The sequence below is a fragment of the Mobula birostris genome, chromosome 3 (genome assembly GCF_030028105.1).
Source record: "Mobula birostris isolate sMobBir1 chromosome 3, sMobBir1.hap1, whole genome shotgun sequence".
In the NCBI taxonomy this organism is placed as follows: Eukaryota; Metazoa; Chordata; class Chondrichthyes; order Myliobatiformes; family Myliobatidae; genus Mobula; species Mobula birostris.
Window position 1 is genome coordinate 34961161 of NC_092372.1, and position 14538 is coordinate 34975698.

General features: G+C 40.7%; 1 protein-coding gene across 4 annotated transcripts in view; it reads left to right on the top strand.

Moving 5' to 3' along the window:
- LOC140194964 (urea transporter 2-like) overlaps window positions 1-14538 on the top strand; it is a 93005-nt gene that overhangs the window by 61943 nt on the left and 16524 nt on the right. For all 4 annotated transcript variants that reach the window (XM_072252446.1, XM_072252445.1, XM_072252447.1 and 1 more), the window contains 2 exons: window positions 8153-8300; window positions 9317-9451. In XM_072252446.1, coding sequence (XP_072108547.1) covers window positions 8153-8300; window positions 9317-9451 — 283 coding nt within the window. The remainder of the gene's footprint in view (window positions 1-8152; window positions 8301-9316; window positions 9452-14538) is intronic.

A 14538-nucleotide genomic window follows, 5' to 3' on the forward strand; every position in this document is an offset into this window, starting at 1 on the left:
GTACAATTTTGTATATTTGTTGAAGGCCTTATGAAGTCACCTGATAATTGACAAGTAAATACAAATTCACAGTGATTTATAGTCATAGAGAATTATAAGATGATATGGGCTGCTTGGCCCTCTGTCTGCAATGAACTTCAACTCCCTATTTACACTAATCCTGTTTTGTTACCCCCATATTCCCCCCCCCCCACATTCTACCACTTACCCGCACACTGGGGTAATTTACAGTGCCTATTGACCTACCAACCAAAATATGTTTGGGATGTGAGTGGAAGCCTATGCAGTCACAGGGCGAATGCACAAACTGCAGAGTCTAAAAGTAGATAAGTCACCTGGACCAGATGGACTACACCCCAGGTTCTAAAAAAGGTAGTTGAAGAGATTGTGGAAGGATTAGTAATTATCTTTTGAAAATCTCTAGATTACGGCATATTTCTGGAGGACTGGAAAATTGCAAATGTCACTCCTGCTTCAAGAAGGGAGGGAGGCAGAAGGAAGGAAATCATAGGCCACTTAGCCTAACCTCAGTGGTTGGGAAGATGTTGGAGTCCATTGTTAATGATAAGGTCTTAGGGTACTTGGAGGCACATGATAAAATAGGCCAAAGTCAGCATGGTTTCTTTAAGGGAAACTCTTGCTTGACAAATCTGCTGGAATTCTTTGAGGAAATAACAAACAGGATAAACAAAGGAGAATTGATGGCTTTTGTGTATGTAGATTTTCAGAAGGCCTTTAACAAGGTGCCACATATGAGGCTGCTTAACAAGATAAGATCCCAGAAAAGATACAATCATGGATAGAAAATCGTCTGATAGCAAGAAGCAATGAATGGGAATAAAGGGAGCCTTTTCTGGTTGGCTGTTGGTGACTAGGGGTCAGTGTTGGAACCATTTTTTTTAATATATCTGAATGATTTCAATGATGGAATTGATATCTTTGTGGCCAAGTTTGCAGACAATACAAAGGTGGATGGAGAGGCAGGTTGTGTTTTTGGAAGCAGGGAGGCAGCAGACGGACTGAGACTAATTAGGAAAATGGGTAAAGAAGTGGCAGATGGAACACAGTGTCAGGAAGTGTATGGTCATACACTTTGGTAGAGGGAACAAAAGTGAAGACTATTTTCTAAATGGGCAGAACATTTAAAAGTCTAAGTTGCAAAGGGACTTGGGAGTCCTCATGCAGAATTCCCTAAAGGTCAAATTGTGGGTTGAGTCCATGATGAGGAAGACAGGTGCATTGTTAGCACTCATTTCCAGAAGGCTAGAGTATAAAAGTAAAGAAGTAATGCTGAGGCTTTATAAGGCTGTGATGAGGTCTCACTTGGAGTATTGTGAGCAGTTTTGGGCTCCTTTTCTAAGAAAAGATGTGCTGAAATTGGAGTGGGTTCAGAGCAGATTCACGAGAATGATTGTAGGAATGAAAGGGTTATCATATGAGGAGCATTTGATGGCTCTGGGCCTGTACTCGATTAAATTTAGAAGAATGTGGGGGGAGGGATCTCATTGAAACTTATTGAATGTTGAAAGGCCTAGATAGAGTGGATGTGGAGAAGATGTTTCCTTTTGTGGGGAGTCTAGGACCTGAGGGCACAGCCTCAGAATAGAGGGAAGTCTACTTAAAACAAAGATGAGGTTGTAAAACTGTGGAATTTGTTGCCACAGGTAGCTGTAGAGGCCAGGTCATTGAGTGTATTTGAGGTGAATTGATAGGTTTTTGATTAGTCAGGGTGTGAAAGGTTACAGGGAGAAGGCATGAGAATGGAGACGTGACAGAAAATGGATCAACCATGATGCCAAATGGCCAAATTCTGCTCCTAACTCTTATGACCTTATGGTCATTCAGCACCAAAGTCAGAAATAAACATGGATCCTTAGCAGTAACTCGGTTAGCTATGCAACTGTATCACCTGGTCCTGCAGTGCAAACTGTCTTTTGCTTTCCTCAGCTGTATGACCTGCTGAGTATCTCCCACATTCTGTTTTCCATTGTGTTGATTAACTCAACCACTGTCACAGCCCAGGCAGGAAGTTATGCCAATTGGTGTTGTTTAGAAAACTGCTTTCCCTATATTTCCATGGTTTCTGGAAGGATCGCCAGGATCCGGAAGAACTACTGGATTAATACCACTCAAAAACCAGTAAGGAAGCTCAAGTCACAGCTGATGCGGGTCAAAGGTGACCTGTTAATCAGGTCAGCTGGTGTTTATAGGATTCCCTGTGAATGCAGAGCAGCGTATAACAGCCAGATGGGACACACAGTGGAAACACACATCAAGGAACACAGGAGGTATATTCTTTAGGGTTACCTGGAGAAAATGGTGATAGCAGAACACTGCATTCACAATGGTCATAGGATTGACTTTGACGGCACAAAACTACTGTGCCGCGCCAAAGGCTTTTGGAACCACCTGGTAAAGGAAATAAAACTAAAGGAAAAGAACAAAGACGAAGATCTCTCTCTAAGTAAGAACAGGAATTCAATTGTAAACAAGGTGGGAGAGTGGAAACCTGATTTAATGAGGACTAACCAATCAGGAGGGATGGAATACAGGGGTATAAATACCACTGGATTAGACACACCCAAGCATCATCCCTGAAGAAGGTGGCAGAGTTTGGCATTGAAACTTCAGTTACCATCGATACGTGTACCTGGCTTGAAGCCCAAGTAGAGTTTACTCATCATATATTCTTAAAAAGTACTAAATCCTTTGATTTTTAAACAAAAGTATGATTAATTTTGGAAAATTTCTATAGATATGCAGTGGAGAGTACACTGACTGGCTGCATCACAGGCTGGTATGGAAATACCAATGCCCTTGAACAGAAAATCTTACAACAAGTAGCAGATACAGCTCAGTCCGTTATGGGTAAAGCCCACCACACCACTGAGCTCATCTACACAAAGACATGTCGCAGGAAAGCAGCAACCATTATCAGGGACCCCCACTACCCAGGGCATGCTCTCTTCTCACTGCTGCCATCAGTAAGAAGGTACAGGAGACTGAGGACTCACACCACCAGGTTCAGGAACAGTTATTAGCTCTCAACCATCAGCCTATTGAACGAAAGGGGATAACTTCACACCATTTCATTTGCCCCATCATTGAAATGTTCCCACAACCTACAAACTCATTTTCAAGGACTCTTCATCTCATGTTCTTGATATTTATTTTTTTAGTTATTATTATTATTTGCTGTGTTTTTTTCTATTTGCACAGCTTGGTATCTTTTGCTCACTGTTTGAATGCTCAAGTCGGTGTGGTCTTTCGTTGATTCTATTATGACAATCATTCTATGATGGATTTATTGAGTATGCCCACAAGCCAATGAATCCCAGGGTTGTATATGGCGACATATATGTACTTTGATAATAAATTTACTTTGAACTTTGAAAATGTGAGTGAGAGGAGGTTGATGGTCAGGAAGGCCAGTTTTTTAAACTGTGAATCAGTGTTGTCTCTCCTGCATGGAATGTAGTTTTGGACATCCAACTAATCCTTATTCCAGTAGCCAGCAGTTGTTTTGAGAGCTCCTGGGCAAGTTGTTCATTGCAGGTATTTAGTTGTCAGAGCAAATGCTCAACCTATTGGAACTGAAATCTACATTGAGATCCCAGAATATCACAGGACCCCAATAGCATGGACTAACAAAATATCTACTAACTCTTGCACCTAGTCTGGACATGGACTTGTACCGTGGAATCTCCAGAACCCTGTCTGCTATTTAAATCCATGTTTGAATTTAAAGTTGGTGCTTGTGCTTTTGGAGATGTATTCAATGATGAGGCAACCATGGACCACGGGAGAAAGGGAAGGAAGATGGGCAATTGAGGATAAGAGAAGTGGTAAGGGGAGAGTCAGAATGGGGAATGGTAAAAGAGATGGAGCGAGGGTGAAAAATTACCAGAAGTTTGAGAAATTGATTGTTAACCTGTTTTCAATGGCTGGTAATAGCTTATCTTACCCGAGAGATTCCTGGCACTTCACTAACTTCCCTATTACCTTCTGAAATGCTAAACTGAGCCAAACCACATTGATGGACCAGATATTGGCAAAAGTTTGTTGGAGCATGAGGAGAAATATAGCATTGATGTTACCATATCATCAATACAGAGTGACGATACTGAGTCAACCATAAGGTAAAATTAGTAGAAGCATACACATTAAATTCTGAAAATAAACTAAAATCAGAAATTTGCACAAGGAACATATTTGTTTAAATATCTGGGTGGGCCTGCTCAGGAACATTATAAAGTTTTCCACCTTAACCCATTCTTTCTTGTTTGTTGTTTCTTCCTGTTCCCATTTTGTGATCTGTAAATTTAAAAATATTCTTTTTAACAACGTTACCTCATCACTATAAAATTCACTTTGTCATTGACCTGAGAGGTTACATACTCAGAATCAGAATCAGGTTTATTATTACCAGCATATGTGGTGAAATCTGTGGTTTAGCAGCAGAAGTACAGTGCAAAACATAAAAATTAATATAAAGTACAAAATAAATAAATAATGCAAAAGATGAATAATAGGTAGTGCTCATGGATTCATGGACTGATCAGAAATCTGATGGTGGAGGGAAAATGTTGGGTTTGGGATTTCAGCCTCCTATACTTCCTCCCGGATGGTAGTAATGTGAAAGGACATGCCCTGGATTGTGTTGGTCTTTAATGATGAATGCTGCTTTCTTGAGATACCACTTCTTGAAGATACTTATCTGACTGACCTAGAGAGACAGAATGATTTGATATATTACCTATTAATAGTTCATACAGTATTTACTCCTGTGCACAAATAATTTAAGCTAATTTGGCAATATTTATTAGTCTAAATTTTGAAAACGTGAGTTCATTTTCAGTGATGCACTCTAAGCTATTCTATAGAATTAGGAACCTTAGTTTATTTTATGAACTTCTTTCTGAATTGTTCTACAAATAATTCTTTTAATGGAAAATAAGCAATTGCATACCATTTAAAAATCTCTACATTAGAGATAAGAAGTTGAAGATAAAACATACAAATATAAGAACATAAGAAATAGAGTAGGACAGGTCGTTCAAGCCTTCACACATTCTCTTTTATTCAATAAGGTCATTGCTAGTCTTTTACCACAGTAGTACTTACCTAAATTAAACCTGTATCCCTTGATTCTTTTGCCATCTTAAAGCCTATTGATTTCCTTTTTGAATATAGACAGGCACAACTTATTGGGTAGTGAATATCTAAATGCTCCAGGTAAACAAGTTTCTTCATATCTCATTTGTGAATGATTGTCCCCTTTAAAACTGTGATACCTTTTTCTGTACACCCCAGCCAGAAGAAACATTATTCCTGCATCTACCCTGTAAAGCCCTGTAAAAATATACCAGTTTTCCCCCACCATCCAAAGGTAGAGCGTTCCTATGAACCGGTTCGTAAGCCGGAATGTCGTAAAGGGAAGAAGCAATTACCATTTATTTATATGGGAAAATTTTGTGAGCGTTCGCAAACCCAAAAATAACCTACCAAATCATGCCAAATAACACATAAAACCTAAAATAACAGTAACATATAGTAAAAACAGGAATGAAATGATAAATACACAGCCTATATAAAGTAGAAATACTTCTCCACAATCATTGCCTGAACTGTTCTCCGTAGCGAAAATCTCGCGCAAGTGCTCGCGGCAAAAACACGGCGCAAGCGCTCTCCAGTAACCTTTAAGCTATGAAGCTGCCAAATTATACCAAATAACAGGTAAAAATATACAGCCTATACAAAGTAGAAATAATGTATGTACAATGTAGTATCACTTATGAGAATCGGGAAGACAGCTTGCCAAGCACACTGATGATGGTGTGTTAGGCTGAGTCGTCGGAGGTTGGGGTGGTGCAGTGGCTCCACACTCCGGGCAGTGACCCGATACCAATCCGCGAAGCATGCAGGGGTACAGCAGTAGCCGGGAGACACACAGCACATCTTTAAGAAAAAAGCCAAAATAAACATGCTAATTAATTAGATGCCACCCAGCACGTAAATGTCGGCTCAGGTCGGAGCCGATTGCCAATTGCATCGCCTCCGATCTGGGCCGACAATCACGTGTCAGGCAGAACCTAATTAATTAGCATGTTTATTTCGGCTTTTTTCTTAAAGGTGTGCTGTGTGCCTCCCGGCTCTCGCTGCATTCTCCGCGAATCGGTATCTGTCCACAGCCTGGGGGTTGGGGTGGTGGAACACTGGGGTGTCATCTCATTGTTGTCTGTTTCCATCAGGGCAGGCAGGTCACCTTCTTCTATCTCTGCCTGCCTCGATGTCGAAGATCGAGGTTTGTCGTCTGCTGTGGCTGATGTGGAAGGCTTGCTCGACTGCTTAGCCTCGTGCATTTTTAGATCATACAGTTCTTTGTAAGCACTCAAACCATCTTGCAAATTTGCCCTAAACCGACATACCCTTTCAAAATTAAAGTCGTACTTTATCACTGCTCATTCGGTTTCGATTGTTATCCTTTCCTCTTCCAATTGCATCAGCTCTTCATCTATCAGTTCTTGCTCATGGGATGCCAAAACCTCTTCAACATCATCTTCGTCAACTTCCACAAGCCAAACTCACGTTGTCCTTACTTCGTTCACCACGATCGAAACGCTTAATTATGTGTAGTTTTACGCTAAGTGTAACACCTTTACGAGCTCTTTTAGGCTTTTCTGATACCATAGAACTCATCTTGCAAACGGCTGCTCACAGGCATATGTTTAAGCAATGCCGGCGAGAATGCAGTTCTGAATCCGGGGGAGGAGCCGCTGCTCGGGGCACGCACTGCTTTTTTTTTATCGCACGCTGCTTTTTCCGCGCGCTGCCTTTTTTCGTAACAGTGAAAACACCTTCTGCTAGCGAAAAGAGGGAACTAATGTAGGTCTTTCGTAACAGTGAAGTTTCGTAAAGCGAACGTTCGAAAAGTGGGGGACACCTATATATATTTCAACAAGAGAACGTAGGCAGCTTAATATCTCCTCACAAGACCAGCCTCTCTCACCTCAGGAATATATCTAATGATCTTTCATTACTCTCCCTCTGTATTCTTCCTTAAGATAAGAGACCAGACCTAAACACGGTATTCAAGGTATGGCCTCACCAGGGCCCTGTATAATTCTAGTAAGACACCTTTACTCTTGCATGACTCAATTTTTCTTGCCACAATACATAACATACCATTTCCATTGCTAGCTGTTGCTGTACTTGCACATTAACTTTCAGTAACTTGTATACATGGAGTTCTATATCCCTCTGAACACCAATACTACTGGAATGCTGATCATGAAAATCACCATGAAATTTCCCTATCACACTCCAGTTTTTTTAAAAATCACCTATATTTGTTATTTCAATTCATAATTCATGTCAGAATAACTAATGCCAAGATTAAGGAAGGCATTTTTATTGGTCCACAAATCTAACAGATCATCATTGACAGGCAATTTGAAGAACTACTAGTGGGACCGGTGAAAATTGTATGGAAAACAATCAATGATGATGTTGAAAATTTTCTTGGCAACTACAGAGCACCAAACTACATGCAGCTGGTCAACAACATGCTTCAAACATACAATACCATGAAGCACAACATGTCACTAAAGATTAATTTTCTCTGCATTTCCAGATAGACTTCTTCCCCATAATTCTTGGCGCTGTCACCAGGACATTGTAGTCACAGAGAAACGGTGTCAGGACAACTGGAATCCATCAATACTGACTGATTGTTATTGTATACCTAAGCAAAAAGCGTCAGACACTGAGTACAAATGAAAATCATCATCAAAACATTTTTAGCTTAGTTGAACTATTGCAAAGCATCAGCACCATTATGCAACTAAACGCATTCTATTCAATAAAAGTTAACTCTTGCTTCTCTAAATTCCTACACGATACAAGTAGTCTGAAATCATATTTGTGTTCAGCTTCAAATGGTCTATCATAAACAAAAAATAAAATTCTGAGGAAGCAACACTTTAGAAAACATTTGCTGTCCAGTGTCCTTTGCAATTTCTCTGAGTTACTCGCTGTGTTTCCTCTGATCATTGTCAGTTCTGCTCCAATTATCTTTTTCAATTGACAGTTCAATGGAAGAATTTTCACATTCCAAGGAAATTATATAATATGTCCTTTTTTTTTTATTCAGCTCTTGAAATCTGTCCCAGTGGGAGTTGGACAGGTGTATGGCTGTAACGATCCCTGGACTGGTGGAATTTTCATTGTTGCATTATTTATCTCATCTCCAATCATCTGTCTGCATGCTGTACTTGGGTCATGTGTAGGTGTATTGGCAGGTGTGTCTCCATACATCACTGCTTTAAAGGATTCTTTAAGAGCTCTGTGAAAAATGTTGCGTATTTCTTTTTTTCTTGGGTAAGGTCGGGATATATTGGCTGCTCCCAGAGCTAGGTTGCTCGGACACTTCAGAGGGAAGTTAGGCGTAAACTAGGTTACTACTTCACTTCAAGCACAGATAAGGATGGCAACACACACAGAGTGCTGAAAAAAACTCAGCATGTCAGGCAGCATTTATGAAGGGGAATAAGCAGTCAATGTTTCGAGCCGAGAAAACTTCATGTTTCCTTTCCTAAGGGAACTAAAGAGTTATGCAAATTGATAGCTTCATAATTACTTCTACTGATACCAGTGTTTTTATGTTGAGATCTGTTTTTCACAAATTGTCAAGGTGGAATTCGAACATTTTCCACAGATTAATATATAACCTTAGAGATGAGCTCTGTGTTAGCGTACTTTCAACTTGTGCTGATTTTAATATCTGACATGTTTATTTGTATGTTTCAAAATTCTTATTATAAGGCAATATAAAATGTAATTGAACTTATGAATATTGAAATTTGGACAATTATTGCCCTCTAAAACTATGTGTAAAATATTTAAGTAAGCATCATAGTTTAGATAAAAGCCATAGATATGCCCTAGCACCCAGATCCTCCCAAGGTCCATTAAATATATCACAGAGTTGACAAGCAAGAGGACTTTACAGTAGTGTTATTTAAATTATGTAGTTCTTATATAAATTTTTGTCATTTTAGGTTTCTGGCAAACTTTTAGGCGTTGATAGAAAATTTGTATTCATCTATTAATTTCACTAGTTAGTTACTTAGAACTGAATATTGAAATCATTTAGCTTTAAGTGATCAAATCATTATTTGTCAGACTTTATGGGCCGAAGGGCCTGTATTGTGCTGTAGGTTTTCTATGTTTCTATGTTTATTTTCCTGAAGGCAATTAGAAACATTTAGCAATCAATAAAAGGCTAAATAATTTTCCGTTTAAATTTTTTTTACAGGATTATCCTTGGCTTCACCATTTCAGAAAATCTATAATGGATTATGGAGTTACAACTCTGTCCTTGCCTGCATTGCAGTGGGTGGAATGTTTTATGCTTTGACATGGCAGACTCATTTCTTGGCAATAATATGCTGTAAGTTGAAAAGAGCATCAAAAATAATCCTTGCAGAAAACCAGATTGTCTTTCCAATTTTTGATAAACATATTTACCATTACCATGATTCATTCTCCCCTCAATAGTCTACCATTGTAGCATAGTTCTGATACTGTTCCTTTGCTTGCTATAAGTCTGGATATTGTATCTCTTTAAACCAGTGTTCTCCCATACTGTCAACATTGATGTATCATCCTCTGATCCCCACATAGTCCAGATGTACAGTCTACTCATTTTCCACATGTACTGTACATTAATAGAGAGTGTTATTTGAAAAAAGTGTGGTAGAGCACAAAACAATGAATAAGGGCAAAGCCAGTAGAATTACTGCCCGACAGCACCATCGGCTTGGGTTCAGATCATGATCTCATGAAACAGAGAATGAGCTGACTGAATTTGGCAAGGATATAAAAGCTGAGAGTGGATGAAAGAAAATGCTGGAATCTGAAGGTCACACAGCATCAGTGGAAAGACAAACAGTTAATGCTTCAGGTCTGAAATGATAATCGTTTCTTTTTCCAGCAGAGTGTTTCTGTATTTGCTAATCTTATTTCAGACTTACAGAATCTGATGGGGGTGGTTTCGCTTTTCAGAGAGAGCTGATTGAGAGCAACATGGCGTACTGAATGAGAGTGACATGGGTATAAAACAGTAAGAAATAGAGAGAGAGAGAGCTAAAGAAGCAAAGCTGGGAAATGTTAAGGCAGAATGTGTTAGAGACTGGCAGCAGTTCCACATTGAACTGTCAGAATTTACCCCATCATTATAAGGAAGTTCAAGTTTCTGTGACCAGCACCAAAGATCAGAACTTGCCGGATGTTGTCTCCTGCCATCCTCCCAGCTGCATACTGACAATGGACAGCCAAGCAGGAACTGGCTGGTCAATATGCCTGCTCAGCCAGAGCCAGGTTAAACTGGAATGGCGACACTGAGCTCATAAACAGGAGCAGCTTTTAGGGAGAAAGGTAAGTATATGATCATTTACAGGATTTTTTCTAATTAATTGCTGTAATGGAGGAAAGGGATAACATTCAAGATTCAGAATTCAAGATTGTTTCATGTAATTTCTCGTACACAAGTGTAAAGGGAACGAAATAATTGTTACTTCCAGATCCAGTGCAACGCAAAAGAAAAAAGCACTAAAGAAAAAGAACACAATAAGAATAAAACACACACGATAAATACAAATACATAAAATAGCTTGTTTGTATATCCATGCAGTGACACTAGGCTGTACTTAAGGTGACTGATAGGAAGTAATAAAGTAGTGCTGGAGTTAGTGGGTGGAGGTGTTAATCAGCCACACTACTTGGGGAAAATAACTGTTTTGAGTCTGGTGGTCCTAGCGTGGATGCTACGAAGCCTCCTCCCTGACGGGAGTGGGACAAACAATCCGTGAGCGGGGTGTGTGGGATCCCTCATGATATTACTGACTCTTTTATAACACATTTCTGTTTATATGTCCATCATGGTGGGTAGGCAGGTGCCAGTGATGCATTGGACAGTTTTAACTACCCGTTGTATAGCATTGGATAATACTGTGAATATTTAGAAGAAAAGCACAACCACAGCATGGAACATAAATCCATGGAAAAGATATAAAAGTTGCAGGCTTATGTGGAAATTGAATGAGATACAACAAAGGAGGAAAGTAATGTTAATTTAAGAAGAACATGGGATATTCAGAACCAAGAGACAGAAGTCACAGAAACCGGATGAGAGTGGCAGAGATGAAAACTAAAGAAAAGCATTGCTGAGAAGAACTGAACAAGAGGAGCTGGAATATAGCGAGTCAAGCGAATGGCTCTAGGACTATAAGAAAAAACTCAATGCGACATTTATGACGTTCATTGATTGGTAAGGATTGCCTTCTTCTCTTTTTGATTGTGGTTTAAACAAAAAAACCCAGAAAATATCACTCCTAGTTAATTAATTAAATTACAGATGAGAAGATAGAATACTGAACATTGAACATTATAGCACAATACAGGCCCTTTGGCCCATGGGATTCTGTTGACCTTTCAACCTACTGTATGATTAATCTAACCCTTCCCCTTCACAGGGCTCTGTCTTTCTAACAGCCTCTTAAATATGTATCCCTTATGTATTTAAACTAAGATTAGAGAAACTGATTTAGCAATTATTAATAGGATCATAAGATCTAGCGGCAGAGGGGCCGGCTGGTGGTGCAACGACATTGACGCCGGACCCAGGAGCGGAGGTTCCCGGGTTTGAAACTAGTCAGGTCCGCTCCCAAGTACGCTTTCCATCTGTGCCGGGTTGAGTGTTGAGGTCGCAATTCGAAAATGTCTTTGTGTGAGGAGTGGCACGCCACACAGTCTCTCTCTCTCGCTCCGCGCTTTGAAAAAGTCATGAAAAAGACATCATCTCAGACGCATGCATGGACACGCAGACGCACAGGCACAGACTCGCACACACACAGGCACACGCCAGAAAAAAAGAAAGAAGGACATAGCAGCAGAATTAGGTCATTTGGCCCATCAAATCTGCTCCACCATTTCATCAAAACAATCCATTCTTCCTTTCAGCCCCAATCTCCTGCCCTCCCCCCATACAACTTCATGCCCTGACCAATCAAGATTCTATCAACCTCTGTCTCAAATACACAGATACCTCCACAGTTGCCTGTGGCAATGAATTCCACAGATTCACCATTCTCTGGCTAAAGAAATTCCTCCTCAACTCCATTCTAAAAGGGCACCACTCTATTCTGAGGCTAAGTCCTCTGGTCTTGGACTCTCCTACCACAGGAAACATCCTCTCCACATCCACTCTATCAAGCCCTTTCACCATTTGAATCGGTTTCAATTAGGACACCTTCTTCTGAATTCAAGTGAATACTGGTCCAAAGCCATAAATGCTTTTCATATATCAAGTCATTCAATCCTGAAATAATTTTCCTTAACAGCAACACACATAAATATTGCTGGTGAACGCAGCAGGCCAGGCAGCATCTATAGGAAGAGGTACAGTTGACGTTTCGGGCCGAGACCCTTTGTCAGGACTAACTGAAAGAATTGATAGTAAGAGATTTGAAAGTGGGATGGGGAGATCTGAAATGATAGGAGAACACAGAAGGGAGAAGGGATGGAGCTAAGAGCTGGAAAGTTGATTGGCAGAAGGCATATGAGAGGATCATGGGATGGACGGGAGGCCTAGGGAGAAAGAAAGGGGCAGAAGGACAGAGGGAGAAAAAGGAGAGAGAGAAAAAAATACATAATAATAAAAGATAAATAAATAACGGATAGGGTACGAAGGGGAGGTGGGGCATTAATGGAAGTTAGAGAAGTCAATGTTCATGCCATCAGGTTGGAGGCTACCCAGACGGAATATAAGGTGTTGTTCCTCCAACCTGAGTGTGGCTTCATCTTGTCAGTAGAGGAGGCCGTGGATAGACATATCAGAATGGGAATGGGACCGGGAATTAAAATGTGTGGCCACTGGGAGATCCTGCTTTCTCTGGCGGACAGAGCGTACGTGTTCAGCGAAATGGTCTCCCAGCCTGTGTCAGGTCTCGCCAATATATAGAAGGCCACATCGGGAGCATCGTACGCAGTATATCCCCCCAGCCGACTCACAGGTGAAGTGTCGCCTCACCTGGAAGGACTGTCTGGGGCCCTGAATGGTGGTGAGGGAGGAAGTGTAAGGGCATGTGTAGCACTTGTTCTGCTTACAAGGATAAGTGCCGGGAGGGAGATCGGCGGGAAGGAATGGGGGGGGGGGGGATGACAAATGGACAACAGAGTCACGTAGGGAGTGATCCCTGCGGAAAGCGGGGGGGGGGGGGGGAAGATGTGCTTAGTTGTGGGATCCCGTTGGAGGTGGCAGAAGTTACGGAAAATAATATGTTGGACCCAGAGGCTGGTGGGGTGGTAGGTGAGATCAAGGGGAACCCTATTCCTAGTGGGGTGGCAGGAGGATGGGATGAGAGCAGATGTGACCTAAACCTCCTTTGAACTCTCTTCTGTTTCAGCACATCCTTTCTAAGATGGGGGCCCAAAACAAGTCACAATAGTCCAAATGAGGCCTCACCTGTGCTTTATAAAGTCCCAACATTGCATCCTTGCTTTTATATTCAACTCTTCTTGAAATGAATGCTAATATCACATTTGCCTTCCTCATCATAGACTCAACCTGCAAATTAACCTTTAGGGAATCCTGCACAAGAACTCTTGAGTCCCTTGGCACCTCAGTTTTTTGTATTTTTTCTCCATTTAGAAAATAGTCTACCCTTTTATTTCTTCTACCAAAGTGCATGACCATACACTTTCCAACACTATATTCCATCCACCACTTCTTTGTCCATTCTAGTAATCTGTCTAAGTCCTTCTGCAGCCTCTCTATTTCCTCAAAACTACCTGTCCCTCCATTCTCTGGCTAAAGAATTCCTCACCTCCATTCTAAAAGAACACCACTCTATTCTTATTCTTATCAAATGCAAACTTTGCAGCAAAACCATCAATTCTGTCATCCAAGTCATTGACATATAACATGAAAAGAATTGGTCCCAACACAGACCCCAGTGGAACACCACTAGTCACCAGCAGCCCACCAGAAAATGCTTCCTTTATTCCCAGTCTTTGCTTCCTGCAAATCAGCCACTGCTTTATCCATACTAGAATCCTTCCTGTAATACCAGGCTCTCATAGCTTGTTAAGCGGTCTCATGTGTGGCACCTTGTCAGAGGCCTTCTGAAAATCCAAGTACATATTATTAAGCAATTCTCCTTTGTCTATTCTGCTTGTTCTTTCTTCAAAGATTTCCAACAGATTTGTCAGGCAAGATTTTCCCTTGAGGAAACTATGTTGACTATGGACTATTTTATCATGTGCCTGCAAGTACCCGGAAGCAACATACTTAACAATTGACTCCAACATCTTCCCAGCCACTGAGGTCAGAGTAACTGGTTTACAATTTGTGTTCTTCTGCATCTCTCCCTTCTTGAAGAGTGGAGTGACATTTACAATTTTCCAGTCTTCCAGGATCATTTCAGAATCTAGTGATTCTTCAATGATCATTACTAATACCTCCACAATCTCTTCAGC